Here is a 14,237-nt window from a genome sequence, read left to right on the forward strand (position 1 = left end):
GCAGAGAGGGGAAGAGAGAGAGAGAGGAAGAGGGGAAGAAAGAGAGAGAGAGCGAGAGAAGAGAGGAGAGAGAAGAAAGAGAGATACAGACAGACAGAGAGAGAGAGAGAGAGAGACAAAGTCAGAGATACAGAGAGAGAGAGAGAGAGAGAAGCTGAGGCAGAGGCAAAGAGACAGTAAATGTGTGTACCGGTCCGACGCGGTGAATGATGACATCACGGACCTCCACCCAGCCTTTGAGTGACAGGACCTCAAACAAAGCCAGCATGGCATTACCCACATTGTCAAAATTAAAGTTGCGAGGGTTGGCCCTGAAAAAAAAGTATTATAATTAAAACATACTTTATGTAGTGAGTAGAACTATAGTAATGACATCATCATTACTCATGGTCCTGGAGGGCTTACAGTGTGTGCAAGGTTTAGTGCCAGCCCAGCACTATATATGTTTCAGCCAATCCTAATCACTCACCACACTCTTGGCACCCAGAAGCCAGGCTTCTTCTCTCCTGGTCTTAGTTTGAGATTGAGGTTTTTAGACACACTCACGTTGATCCGGAAGATTCCATGGCAGTCCTCCTACAAACAACCAGAGAGCACAGATGTCACTACACCATGCAAATTGAATGGGTAGAATGGACATACAGTAGATGGTACGAGATGTCATAATGACAATGTTCTGATTTAAATCAGATTTTCTGGTTTCATTAATATCAAATAACTACATTACAATTTTTTTTTTTGGAATCAATCATTTAAAATAGTACGTCCAATATGGCCATTGCTTTTAATGGAAATTTCTGCTCTTCTATGTTTGGAAAATCAATTTTATAAAGAGCTTGGTCGTACCCGAAGGAATACGTGGGGGTCATTGCACTTGGCTAGTTTTCCAGCAAAGAGCTGGACGCCGAAGCTTGCAAACACCAGCATTAGTGTCAGGAGCAGGATGGAGACCTATAACACATACAGACACATTCAAGTAAAAAGGAAGAAATGGAAACCTGTGAGTGTGTGTGCGTGTTTTTGCGTGTGTGTTTGTGTGTGTTAGATCAATAGAGGGTTATAGACAGCCAGGGCTTTCCCACGCAGTCAAATAGCCTCTGGGCTGCTGGGCAGATCTGTAGGGTGTGAGAGAACACAGAGGGCAGAGGAAACCTCACATTCAGCATCTTACAGTAATCTACTGTACAAAGTTAGGTCAAACTTTGTCAAAAGAATCACTTCATGTCTGTGTGTCTCATATGGAGCATTTCCACAATCAGGCTTAGCTCCAGAGTTTGGTCCAAAATGTATCCACTGTGTATACATGTAAAGTGTATGCGAGTGTTTTTACTTAGTGTGGTTCAACTGTCCACAATGGGCCTGATCCAGAGTTATAGCTATAGCATAAGTCATTAATTGATGTCAATGGAAACTTGAGTTAAGCAGGTGGAGCTCAAGTAAGAATGTGGCTCAATGCGCATGTAATTGTGCATTCATGTGCATGTCTGTCTGTCTGAGTATGTGTATGCTTACAAGCCTGTGTATGTGTCTCTTAGTGTGTGCAGCTACAAGTGCAAGTTTTCACACCGTGTGTGCGTGCTTGTGTGGCCACCACTAACCAGGAAAATCTCCTTGAAACCCTTGATGACCTCCCGCACCACCTTCCTCATCTGGGGCACCAGTTTAAAGATGCGAAGGGGGCGAAGACACCTCAGCATCATCAGCAGCTGAGCCCCAGACTCCGGAGGCACGTTAGGAGGCAGCCAACACAGGAAGATCAGACTACACTGGAAGAGAGAAAGAAAGGAAGGGAGAGAGGGAGGGAGAGGAAAAAGAAGATGATGGAGAGAATTAAAAAGGGGGAGGGAGAGAGAGGAAGAAGGAGGAAGAGGGAAGGAGATGGTGGGGAGGGAGGGAGGTCATTAGAAACGCAGGTCCTGACCTGACGTTTCTAATCAAACAGTAAAATGACAAAGCCCATCGGACACACTGTGTTGCCCTTTGCATGCTATACAAAGCTAAGAACACACTCATATAACACCACTAATTGTAACTACACCATCCCACAGGCCCTCTGGCAGTAACATTGTCAATTGACACCTATAGAATAAAACTCATTTAGGTAGGAGGAGGCAACAGAGCTAGGCAGGCAGGGAGGTGAGCCCCCCCCCCCCCGCATAAGTAATGGTAAGGTAAACACTGGACCACTGTCTGTGTGGAGTGTGCCTGTCAGAGCTATTACAATTCAATTCTCCCCCGTCTCTCATCCAATTATATCATCTATATGCAAATTATATTCCCAAACAAGAAAGGGAAGTTTTGTTTTGAAAGACGGCCTAAAAAAACTAACAGCTCACAAAAAAACAAGAAAATAAATTATGATCGACGCATCCCGACGAAATTAAGTTGATCATCAGTCATTAAAAAGCTATCTTCAAAAGTTTCACTGCGTCATCTTCCCGAACTCATTAGCAATAGCGTTAATCAAACAGTCTGCTTATTCTCACATGAAGAATGTATCTTTTCATTATTCTAACAAAAGGCATATTATGTCAGAGACCATCCTTTCTTTAGGTAAATATCAAAAACATTCTGTAAGAATCTCCCGTTGCAACATTTCCACTAAGCTGGCAAAACTGGTTGCAATTACATATTGTGATACCTGATGCGTTGTGAGCTTTCTGCCGCAAAATGGCTGCCGTGGCATCACCCATATATTGGTGGTGGTTGAGGTGAGTTTTCCACATACAATGTCAAGTTCTTTGATTATCAGTAAAAAAGTGCTATATGAATCCAAATCCATTAACTTACGAGGTAGATGAAGATGTCCATGACTCCTCCAAAGTCTCTGATGACGGCTGTAGGAGTAAAGAACAGGCCGTCCGCCATGATCTTCAGGTTCAGCTCGATACTCATGAAGATGACGAAGACATACTCTCCTATCTGAAACACACCCGACATTAAGCTCCAATAATTTTTTATTTTATTTATTCATTCAACCTTTATGTATTCAGGCTGAAGCCTTGTCCTCATCATCTCTACACTATAAAATCCCCATCAGAGAAGCCTTTGAATGACCCTTTTTGGTTACAGGTACATGGAACCCAAAAGGGTTCTCATATGGGCCCAGCCAAAGAACCCTTTTAGTGTGTAGACCCTCATCTCTGGGGCCGGGTTAAAGTTAGCAGCACAAAAAAGTTGCACAGTACGTAACTCTGTACAATAAGTTGTATCTACTGTTTACTGAACAATAATATATAAAAAAAATATATTTAAAAAAAATGAACCACGGGAAAAGAGTTCTCCATTCGCTACTCAAGTGCATTGATGACATGCATTTCTTTCCGCTGCCTCTGTTTCGAGACAGGGGCATGATAATGGTCCATTCTAAAACAAATTTCACACTTATATTATTTAGTACAGTACCAGTCAAATGTTTGGACACACCTATTCATTCAAGGGATATTCTTTATTTTTACTATTTTCTACATTGTAGAATAATAGTGAAGACAACAAAACTATGTAACAAAAAAAAACATACAGAATCATATATTAACCCATTTTTTTAAACAAATCTAAATCTATTTTATATTATTCAAAGTAGCCACCCTTTTCCTTGATAACATGCCCAGTTGCCTAGTTAAATAAAGGTTAAATAAACATTTTAATAACAAAAAATAATAACAATTTGCACACTCTTGGCATTCTCTCAACCAGCTTCAACTGGAATACTTTTCCAACAGTCTTGAAGGAGTTCCCACATATGCTGAGCACTTGTTGGCTGCTTTTCCTTCACTCTGCAGTCTGACTCATCCCAAACCATCTCAATTGGCTTGAGGCCGGTTGATCATGGAGGCCAGGTCATCTGATGCAGCACTCCATCACTCTCCTTCTTGATCAAATAGCCCTTACACAGCCTGGAGGTTGTGCAAGACACTGCTGTTGGAACCAAAAATCACAAATTTCCACCGGTCTAATATCCATTGCTCGTGTTTCTTGGCCCAAGCAAGTCCCTTCTTCTTATTGGTGTCCTTTAGTAGTGGTTTCTTTGCAGCAATTAGACCATGAAGGCCCGATTCCCACAGTCTCCTCTGAACCGTTCATGTTGAGATGTGTTTGTTACTTCAACTCTTTGAAGCATTTATTTGGGCTGCAATCTGAGGTCCAGTTAACTCTAATGAACTTATCCTCTGCAGCAGAGGTAACTCTGGGTCTTCCATTCCTGTGGGGGTTGTCACGTGTGCTCCCTCTCTGGCCTTTAGGTCACCAGGCTGCTCGTTATGGGGCACACCTGTCACCATCATTACGTGCATTATGACACTCACCCGGACTCCATCATCTCCCTGATTACCTGCCCTATTTATGTCACTCCCTTTGGTTCCTTCCCCAGGCGTCATTGTTTCTGTTTCAGATTCATGTCTGTGCGTTGTTCGTGTGTCTGGTTTTGTATTATGTTTTCATTTATTTATTGAATGATTCACTCCCTGAACTTGCTTCCCGACTCTCAGCGCACACTCAGCGTTACAGCGGTCCTCATGAGAGCCAGTTTCATCAGAGCGCTTGATGGTTTTTGCGACTGCACTTGAAGAAACTTTAAAAGTTCTTGAAATATTCCGTATTGACTGACCTTTATATCTTAAAGTAATGATGGACTGTCGTTTCTCTTTGCTTATTTGAGCTGTTCTTGCCATAATATGGACTTGGTCTTTTTCCAAATAGGGCTATCTTCTGTATACCACCCCTACCTTGTCACAAGACAAGGCACACCTTTTCATTGACTACTTTCATTGACTAGCGGTCACGACAACGCAGACAAAAATTCCAAATGATATCCATAATATCGACAGAAACATGGCGAACTTTTTTTATAATCAATCCTCAAGGTGTTTTTAAAATATCTATTCGATAATATATCAACCAGGACAGTTGGCTTTTCATTAGGACCGGGAGGAAAAATGGCTACCTCTCTGTTTAGCGCAAAAATCACACAGAGCCAACAACTGACCACTTACGCAATGTGGATGTTTACGCTCATTCTTCAAAATAAAGGCCTGAAACTACGTCTAAAGGCTGTAGACAGCTTAGGGAAGCCACAGAAAAAGGAATCTGGTTGATATCCCTTTCAATGGGCAATAGGGATGCATAGAAAGACAGGGGTTTCAAAATCAGAGTCACTTCCTGATTGGACTTTTCTCAGGATTTCACCTGCAATATCAGTTCTGTTATACTCACAGACAATATTTTTACAGTTTTGGAAATTTTTGAGTGTTTTCTATCCTAAGCTGTCAATTATATGCATATTCTAGCATCTGGTCCTTAGAAATAGGCAGTTTTCTTTGGGAACATTATTTTTCCAAAAATAAAAATAGTGCCCCCTAGCTTCCCACCGTACGTACCTAGGCCGTCATTGAAAATAAGAATGTGTTCTTAAATGACTTGTCTAGTTAAATAAAGGTGTAAAAAAAACTGAAAGAAAAAATTTATTGGCCAAATCGGCATCCAAAAATACTGATTCCCGATTGTTATGAAAACTTGAAATTAGCCCTAATTAATCGTCCATCCAGATTAGTCGGTCGGCCTGTACTCTGGATAACATAAAAACAGCCTAACCAGCTCTGCTGGTCAGAGTGAGCCGTTCTCTCATGCGTCTGGAAGTAGCTACCAAGCTAGTTAATGTTAGCCAGTTAGCTTGGTAGCTTGACTGTTGTTGTTATGTCGGAACGCTCGGATCAAGCCTACTCCTCGGCCAGAGATGCCAGTGTGCTCTCTGAACGCTCCGAGAGCGAAATGCTCTGAATTTACGAACTGACAATCTGACAACGCTCTGAGTTTACGAACACCCAGAGCGCACTCTGGCACCCCAGATTGAATTTACGAATACAACTGTAGTATAAACCAGTCTTTAGTCTTGAAATCTTTGGCTGTTAAGTAAATGGCCTCACCTGTGAATCCTTAAAGAAATGGGCGGGGCTTAAGCCATGCTCCATGCTGAATGGGTGTAGACAAAGAAGAGCTCTCCAGTAGGTTTACTAAAACATTCAAGGGCCGTTTTCTCAAAAGTGAGGTTACAAGTTTATCAACTTTCGAAGCAGAATTACTTTCTCATTGTTCCTCAACTGTAGTGTATGATATACCATTTCATAGCTCTGAGTCTCTACTTTTATCTAATGTAAAAAACACAATTTCAAATTTTGCTACACAAGACAGAATCAAGCCGGTAGGTCATGTATGTCCATTAATCCATTCCTCCATCCTTCCTCCAACCCACTCATCCATTTATTTTTCTGTGCATCCTATTGTTTCTCATCTAGCCAGTGGTCACCAACTGGTCGATCTTCAAGGCATTCCTAGTCGATCACCAAACATTTCTGTAAAAAAGCCAAAGATAAAGGCTTGCACTCCTTTCTTTGCTAGGCGATAGGTGCACTTGATTCAGATGCCTTGCGCACCATCAAAGTGTCCCCATTCTGAAGCATTTAATTTGTCTGAAAAGACAAACTCCATCTACCTGATGGACCGGGAGATCTGTGGCTAAATCAAGTGCGCCTGTTGCACTGGCTAATCGGATAGCTCAAATCACCGTGCCTACAGCTTCCTCGACCCTGGCCACAGCAAAGTGAACCTACGTCAGATTTCATAACTTTTAAAACCATGACCAGAGAGAGACTGTTATAGAATACAGCAAAGAGCTGCTGTTTTTATGAGCCAGTTCATGTCTAAGTTTATTCAGCACTGTCAACAATGTTTTTAATCAACACTATTACAAAATATAAAACACTCTTTTCCCCACTCGCGCTGCAGCTGCAATGACCTTGCATTATTATTAGCAGCTCGTCGTGTTTATTTTAATATCGAGGAATATTTCACTTTCTTAGAAGACGTAGAAGACGGTGTCTCTGGTCAGTGTCACCGGAGGAAAGGAAGGAGAGAGCAGGGACCGTGAGAGGCGGTGTCTCCGGTCAGTCTCACCAAAGGAAAGGAAGGAGAGAGCAGGGACCGTGAGAGGCGGACCCTCTGTCTGGTCAGTCTCACCGGAGGAAAGGAAGGAGAGATTAGGGACCGTGGAAGGCGGTGTCTCCGGTCAGTCTCACCGGAGGAAAGGAGAGAGCAGGGACCGTGGGAGACGGACCCTCTGTCGGGTCAGTCACACCGGAGGAAATGAAGGTGAGAGCAGGGACCGTGGGAGGCGGACCCTCCGTCTGGTCAGTCCCACCGGAGGAAAGGAGAGAGCAGGGACCGTGAGAGGCGGATCCTCTGCCTGGTCAGTCTCACCGGAGGAAAGGAGAGAGCAGGGACCGTGAGAGGCGAACCCTCCGTCTGGTCAGTCCCACCGGAGGAAAGGAAGGAGAGAGCAGGGACCGTGGGAGACGGACCCTCTGTCTGGTCAGTCTCACCGGAGGAAAGGAAGGAGAGAGCATTGACCGTGGGAGACGGACCCTCTGTCTGGTCAGTCTCACCAGAGGAAAGGAAGGAGAGAGCAGGGACTGTGGGAGACGGACCCTCTGTCTGGTCAGTCTCACCGGAGGAAAGGAAGGAGAGAGCAGGGACCGTGGGAGACGGACCCTCTGTCTGGTCAGTCTCACCGGAGGAAAGGAAGGAGAGCAGGGACCGTGGGAGACGGACCCTCTGTCTGGTCAGTCTCACCAGAGGAAAGGAAGGAGAGCAGGGACCGTGGGAGACGGACCCTCTGTCTAGTCAGTCTCACCAGAGGAAAGGAGAGAGCAGGGACCGTGGGAGGCGGACCCTCTGTCTAGTCAGTCTCACCAGAGGAAAGGAGAGAGCAGGGACCGTGAGAGGCGGACCCTCTGTCTAGTCAGTCTCACCAGAGGAAAGGAAGGAGAGAGCAGGGACCGTGGGAGGCGGACCCTCTGTCTAGTCAGTCTCACCAGAGGAAAGGAAAAAAAAAAGTTTTGAACGGTCATCCAACTCGGAATTCTCAGTCGGAAACTCTGGCATCTTTCTAGAGCTCCGGCTTTCCGACCTGAAGATCACCGACGTCATGATTTCACCGTTTTTTTTTAGCTCCCAGCACCATGACTATCAGATGCAGGTTTCAAAATCAAATTATTAGCAATTATTTAAATTTAAGCTCAGCTGTGCCTCGCAAGTGCTAAACCAACTGATCTATTTTGTTATCAAAGCTGGTGTTTTGAAATATAATATGGTCTGAGAAGAACAATATTTACAGGCTAGGCCAACTGCACAAATCTCATTCCTAAATAACTGTTTTTATTAGGTTAAAGTCATTCTGAGCGGTAGATCTCGGCTTGTTTTTTGACTGTGAAAGTGATCTTGACTCAGAAAAGGTTGGTGACCACTTGTCTACACAGTATGCAGTGAGTGTGTGCGTGTGTGTCGCGCGGTGGACATGGATGGCAGCTACAGTATATCAGTTACCTGTAGAGTGGGTACATGCATGACCCTGGTGAAAGGAGACTCAAACATCATGGAGATACAGGAGCAGATGGTCACTACGATCATCACCCAGTCCAGATAGGTGACCAGCCCCAGGAGATCACTGAGGAATAAAGAACACATACAGGCACACAACACACACACACACAGGCATAAGCACACACTAGTTTAGTAAGGAACACACACATGCAGATCCTTAGTAGACCCATCACTGCAGTGTGAGTTGTAAAGTGGGCCATGCTACTTTGTTTCAGTTCTGATGAAATATGACTTATATAAAACCTCACACACAGACTCCATAATGAGTGGGATCATCTAAGGACTGTGATGGAGTGTGCATGCCTGAGTGTGTGTGTTCGCGTTGTTGCACATATGCATAGCTTGTATTATGTGTCTGTATGCTAATGCGTGCATTGCGTGTGCTTGTGCTCGTGCATGTATCCGGCCGCACTGCAGCCCTACAGCACCATCCCAGCTAGATCTATATGAAAGTCCCCTGGCACCCAGACAGAAATGAATTTATCTCTTTGTTTGATAATCAGAGCTGGAAGCCTGGGAACCTGGGCAGAACTCCAATCAGTTTATGCAATGTTAAAAACCTATTTCACAACTTTTTAGTTTTTGCAATCTTCATCCTTCATACGAGATTGGTATTGTTTTTAGATAAATAACAAGACAGAATAAGAGAAACAACCCGATTATGCAATATTTACCCATCAACAATGGGAGTAGAAGACTTACTAAAGCTGGTGGTATTTGGAGTTCACCGCTCCTGTTATCGGATCTGTTTTGGATCTGGACAAACAAATAGACATGAAAACAGATGATATTTTATTTTCATAGCATGTGTTGCTAAACCAGTTTGGATAGCACTTTACATTGCAGCACAGAATACATGGGTATTAGCAAAGTAATAGAGTGAGCTATAGTAAATATGAATGTTTCTCATTGTTAGAGCCTTGTTCTTGAACACTTCTGCCTTGGTCGGTGCGCACCCCTCCTCTTTTCAATTTTTTGCTGACATGCAAGTCCTCCTAAGTGCTAAACTTATTACAACTCATCCGAAGACATTGTGCCGGTTTAACATGCTATTGCAATCATTGCCTGTGATTGGCTTGCCCTTAGATGTTAGACACCATATGAGTCTACAGCAATGAATGTCCCTCAGATTGAATATCCCTTTAAGCATTGTGTAGTTATTTATTACACTTTGGGTGGTGTATCAATACACCCAGTCACAACAAAGATACATCAGTCTTTCCTAACTCAGTTCCCGGAGAGGAAGGAAACCGCTCAGGGATTTCACCATGGGGCCAATGGTGACTTTAAAACAGTTACACACACAAGAAGCAGGCCTCATTTTGTTCCTAATTAAATTAAAAATTTCAAATTAAAATCTGCTGCTGATGAGGTGGGCCTCTCTGAGCTAGATCTATCTGAGCTGACTTCTGTGTTTGTATGTGTTAGATCAATAGAGGGTTATAGACAGCCAGGGCTTTCCCACGCAGTCAAATAGCCTCTGGGCTGCTGGGCAGATCTGTAGGGTGTGAGAGAACACAGAGGGCAGGGGAAACCTCACACTCAGCATCTTACTGTAACAATTTATGCCTATGGTGTATCTACTGTGTGTGTACGTACTGTGTATGTGTGTGTGTATAAACTGTGTGTGTGTATGTACTGTGAGTGTACTGTGTGTGTGTGTGTGTTTGTGTGTGTGCATGTGTGTACTGTGTGCGTGATGTATGTATATGGTGTGTATACTATGTAGGCACCTGATCTGTGCCATAAGGGATACTAGGTATCTACCACCCCACTACTACTATCAGATTAGGGAGGGCAATGTGGTCTTTGGTTCTGAAATTACCATCACCCACTAATTAACTTGTCATTTTTGCAGATTAAGTGTTTGAGCTAGTAATCTATCAATATTTATTGTTTACAAATTAGCTGTGACATATTCAATTAATATGCAGCACAACTTTGAATTTCACCCCGATCTCAATACCAAATGGTTTTGACCATTTGGACATTTTTAGTGAGCTTCTTCCCACTTTGGCCATGCAGTGCGCCTCGCAAAAGTGATTCCTCATTATGAAATTAACTTTACCCTGTATGTCAAAAAATTACCATATACACTGATTGTTTAAAGCAAAACTACCATAACTATTGCTGATGGTGAACCTGAACAATTAAAAAAGTATAGCTTACTTTTTCAATAGTGCATAGATACTAATAACCCAGCAAATGACAACTGTCACTCAACTAATAAAGCCTAATATTGCGCAAGCCATTTTAGCATTTGAACAGGCCGCCTACCTCGCACTCTTCAGAGCGGAGCTGGGCAAAGTGTGAGGTCTGACTAGGCTACTGATATTCCCTAGGTGTGTTTGGCATGCTAAATTACTAGGTATTTTCAGAAGGTAGAAAGAAAGAGCCCAAAACATTTCTTATTTGCGATACGCATCGTTTGAAACTATTTTCTGACCGATGCATGCTACATTTGGATCGGTATCTTAAACATTTGAATCAGGGACTGTATCAGTGAATCGTTACATCCCTAGCGACTAGGCATCAGGATTATGATAAACAGAGTAGCAGTAGTGCATATGATGATTGTATGTGTGTAGTGTGCGTGTGTATTGTCAGTATGAATGTGTCTGCGTTTTATGTGTGTGAGCAAATTAATTGTGTGTGTGTGTGTGTGTGTGTGTGTGTGTGTGTGTGTGTGACTGGGTGGAGTCCTGTGAGTGTGAATAGTCAGTGCAAAAATAATCCATTAAATAAAAGGGTCAATGCAGATAGTCAATTGAATAGATAGTCCATTAAGAGCATTGAAGCCAAAGGAAGTCGGTTAAGATGGCGTCTCATGGAGACATAACACAGTTTAAGCTACTCCAGGAACCCTCTTATTGAGTAACTCAAGTTGAAGTCCGACCAGGGTACTGCAGGCTGCCATTAGCAACTCAATTATCCTTATAACTCTTTCTGTGTGCGATTGAAAAATAGTCAGTTCAAGGACCATCTGGTGTAATAGAAACAATTATTGGCACCATGATTGTCTTGTAAGTTTGTTTTATTTATACAATGATTGACCACAGAGATTGCCATTTTTCTATTCAGTATAACGGGGGATCCTGTTTTCTGAAAATAATGCCTGCAGTACCGTGGTCTGCCTTGAACTTCCGTGGGGGCAGTCATTCTCCTCTGGTCTACAGCCTCAGAGCAAGTAATCGTCTTAACTTACGCATTGAAGCGTGCCCGCACTACAGTCCTACAGAAGTTTCTGAAGCGGTGCTCTCTCCCCACAATGAAGAGAGGTTTGTCAAAGTAAGGATGGTTCTCCCTCAGTTCCTCTTCCTGGACCTTGCTGCTCACACAATGATTACAACACATAGGTAACACAGGAAAAGAAGACATGATCATTTCATTATGTCCTTAAAATGCTGGGTAATTTGTCAAACAAATAATGGAGCAAACTTCAAAGGTTCAAGGGTGGAGCAAAGGACTTAAGTTGCTAAGAGTGGGAAGATATGAAACGGTTGCTAAGAGTGGGAAGATATGAAACGGTTGCTAAGAGTGGGAAGATATGAAACGGTTGCTAAGAGTGGGAAGATTTAAATGGTTGCTAAGAGTGGGAAGATATGAAATGGTTGCTAAGAGTGGGAAGATATGAAACGGTTGCTAAGAGTGGGAAGATATGAAATGGTTGCTAAGATTGGGAAGATATGAAACGGTTGCTAAGAGTGGGAAGATATGAAACGGTTGCTAAGAGTGGGAAGATATGAAATGGTTGTAGATTAATGATTGACTGTAAATTGGTGAGTGGTCTGTTCTGTGTTTCTTTACTGGGCACAACACCCTGTGTGCGCGTGTGTGTGTCTGTATGTGTGTGTGAGAGAGTTGTGTGTGTGTGTGTGCATGTGCGTGTGTATACCGCTTCATCTCGGCCTGCTCCTTCTTCTCCTGGATCATCTTGATCTCACTATCTTCTCGCTGGGCGTTACGATAACGCACTGTACTGGAATGCTACAAGGGAGAGGAAAGAAGGGTCAGGGTGTGTGTGAGTGTGTGACATTTTGCTATGTCTAGGGGTCCTAGCCTGACTACCTGCTCCATAACCTGATATAACTGTGTGTATGAGGCGTGAAAGTAAGAGTGAGTGGACCGGTGTTGAATGCATGTCCTAGGGTGGTAGTGTACTTACCTGGTGCCAGTGCGATCTCTGCTCTGACTCTCGCTAGTCGGCCAGCCAAAGCAGCATGCAATGTTCATGGTGACAAAATAATAATATGTACAAAAAGAAACAAAAGTGCATGCCATGACAAAAGGTAAGATGCCAATCACCCATACCACACCCACATACGTACACAAAGTCATTATTAGTGATGGGCACCAATATGGAACATGATATCAGTTTGCATTAATAACATTGCAACTGTGTGGACTTCCACGGCTTTGTGAACTCCAGACAACTTCTTGCTGATTGGGGCATGTGTGAATGTCCTGGTGGCCTAACCTACCCAACAATTTGAAGCCCATTGATGGCCAATCAGCAGGCAACTAAATATGCCTGCAGGAAAAGTAATGTATGCTCTTTTACAGAATAGTGTAGGTAAACAGCAAGTACACCGATATCACTGATCAAGTCTTACTGGCGCTCGCCAAGCATCTGGCCTTGGGCTGTTGCCCACTAGGGATGGGATGTGGAAATGTAAGTGTCCTGTTCAACTAAGCATTAAATACCTCCATTATTAACAATGTGTGTGTGTGTGTGTGTGTGTGTGTGTGTGTGTGTGTGTGTGTGTTTCTCACATCTTGTGTGAGTGTCTCCAGGGACTTTCCTCTGCTGATCCTCTGACTAGTGGAGCCATGTCTCAGAGACCTGGAGAGAGCACAGGGTCAAAGGTTAAGACATGGCTTTGAAATATACCATTGGTGTGAGATTGTGTGTGTGTATATGTGCATGGTGTACATGCTTGTCTGCTTTTGCATGCACATCAGTGTGCGTGTGTGTGTGTGTACCTGCGTTCTTGGCGTATATGGTGTTGGACACTGAGGATGGAGCGCTCTTTCAGTGGTTGGCCCTCAAAGGATCCACTCAGCATACGCTGTCTGGTACAAGCCCTGAAACACACAGAACAGGAGACACATTCACAGCACAGTGCAAATACACACAACATAGTCAAAATAGACCAAAAATAGATAGTGATGGGGCCTCGAAGTTAAAGAGAATGGATGGTAAGAGGAGGGTTGCCGGTTCGAATCCATGAACTGACAGGGAGAAATCTGCAGGGAGTGAGCTGGCACCTGGAGAGTTAACGACTTCAATATCCCATATACTTCATACTGCCATTGTGCCCTTGAACAAGGCACTTAAACGCTAAAAGCTACAGGGGCAGTCCCAGCCTGTGATGTGTGTTGTGTGTCAGGTTGGGTACTTTGACAGCGAAACATGAAGAATATCCATGCAACTACACCTCTCTTCCTCCCCTCAGCAGTCATACAGGCTATTCATCCAAAGCAGGCCCTATTCACATTATCATTCTATATTAGTTACTCTGGCGATTAGGACATCCTGTTTATGTGAGGTAATTGCAGAGTCATGTTCCAGAACCCAGCTAATGACTAACTGGACTTCAGTAGTGTGTGTCTGTGTGTTGCTTGTGAGTGTGTGAGAAGGAGCATGTGATTGAGAAAGATAGAGAGAGAGAGAGGGTGGGCGGGCCAGACGATACATGTGATGACTTCAGATGTAGTGTCTGTTTGGCAGCTTAGGAGAAAGAGAGGAAGGAACACACGCACACACATTAGTCTGGCTAATCTACCGCCGTGCCAGATGTTTA

At 43.6% G+C, this 14,237-nt stretch overlaps 1 protein-coding gene across 2 annotated transcripts in view; it reads right to left on the reverse strand.

Annotated features, from left to right (window-relative positions):
- The window catches only part of nalcn (sodium leak channel, non-selective), a 253,655-nt gene that overhangs the window by 29,853 nt on the left and 209,565 nt on the right, over positions 1–14,237 (reverse strand). For both annotated transcript variants that reach the window (XM_020472572.2, XM_031805863.1), the window contains 11 exons: positions 13,417–13,518; positions 13,207–13,276; positions 12,329–12,420; positions 11,639–11,761; positions 9,136–9,189; positions 8,377–8,497; positions 2,791–2,922; positions 1,599–1,766; positions 847–951; positions 470–576; positions 191–311 (listed from right to left, as the gene is read on the reverse strand). In XM_020472572.2, coding sequence (XP_020328161.1) covers positions 191–311; positions 470–576; positions 847–951; positions 1,599–1,766; positions 2,791–2,922; positions 8,377–8,497; positions 9,136–9,189; positions 11,639–11,761; positions 12,329–12,420; positions 13,207–13,276; positions 13,417–13,518 — 1,195 coding nt within the window. The remainder of the gene's footprint in view (positions 1–190; positions 312–469; positions 577–846; positions 952–1,598; positions 1,767–2,790; positions 2,923–8,376; positions 8,498–9,135; positions 9,190–11,638; positions 11,762–12,328; positions 12,421–13,206; positions 13,277–13,416; positions 13,519–14,237) is intronic.

The sequence above is a fragment of the Oncorhynchus kisutch genome, linkage group LG26, assembly GCF_002021735.2.
Source record: "Oncorhynchus kisutch isolate 150728-3 linkage group LG26, Okis_V2, whole genome shotgun sequence".
Taxonomy (NCBI): Eukaryota; Metazoa; Chordata; class Actinopteri; order Salmoniformes; family Salmonidae; genus Oncorhynchus; species Oncorhynchus kisutch.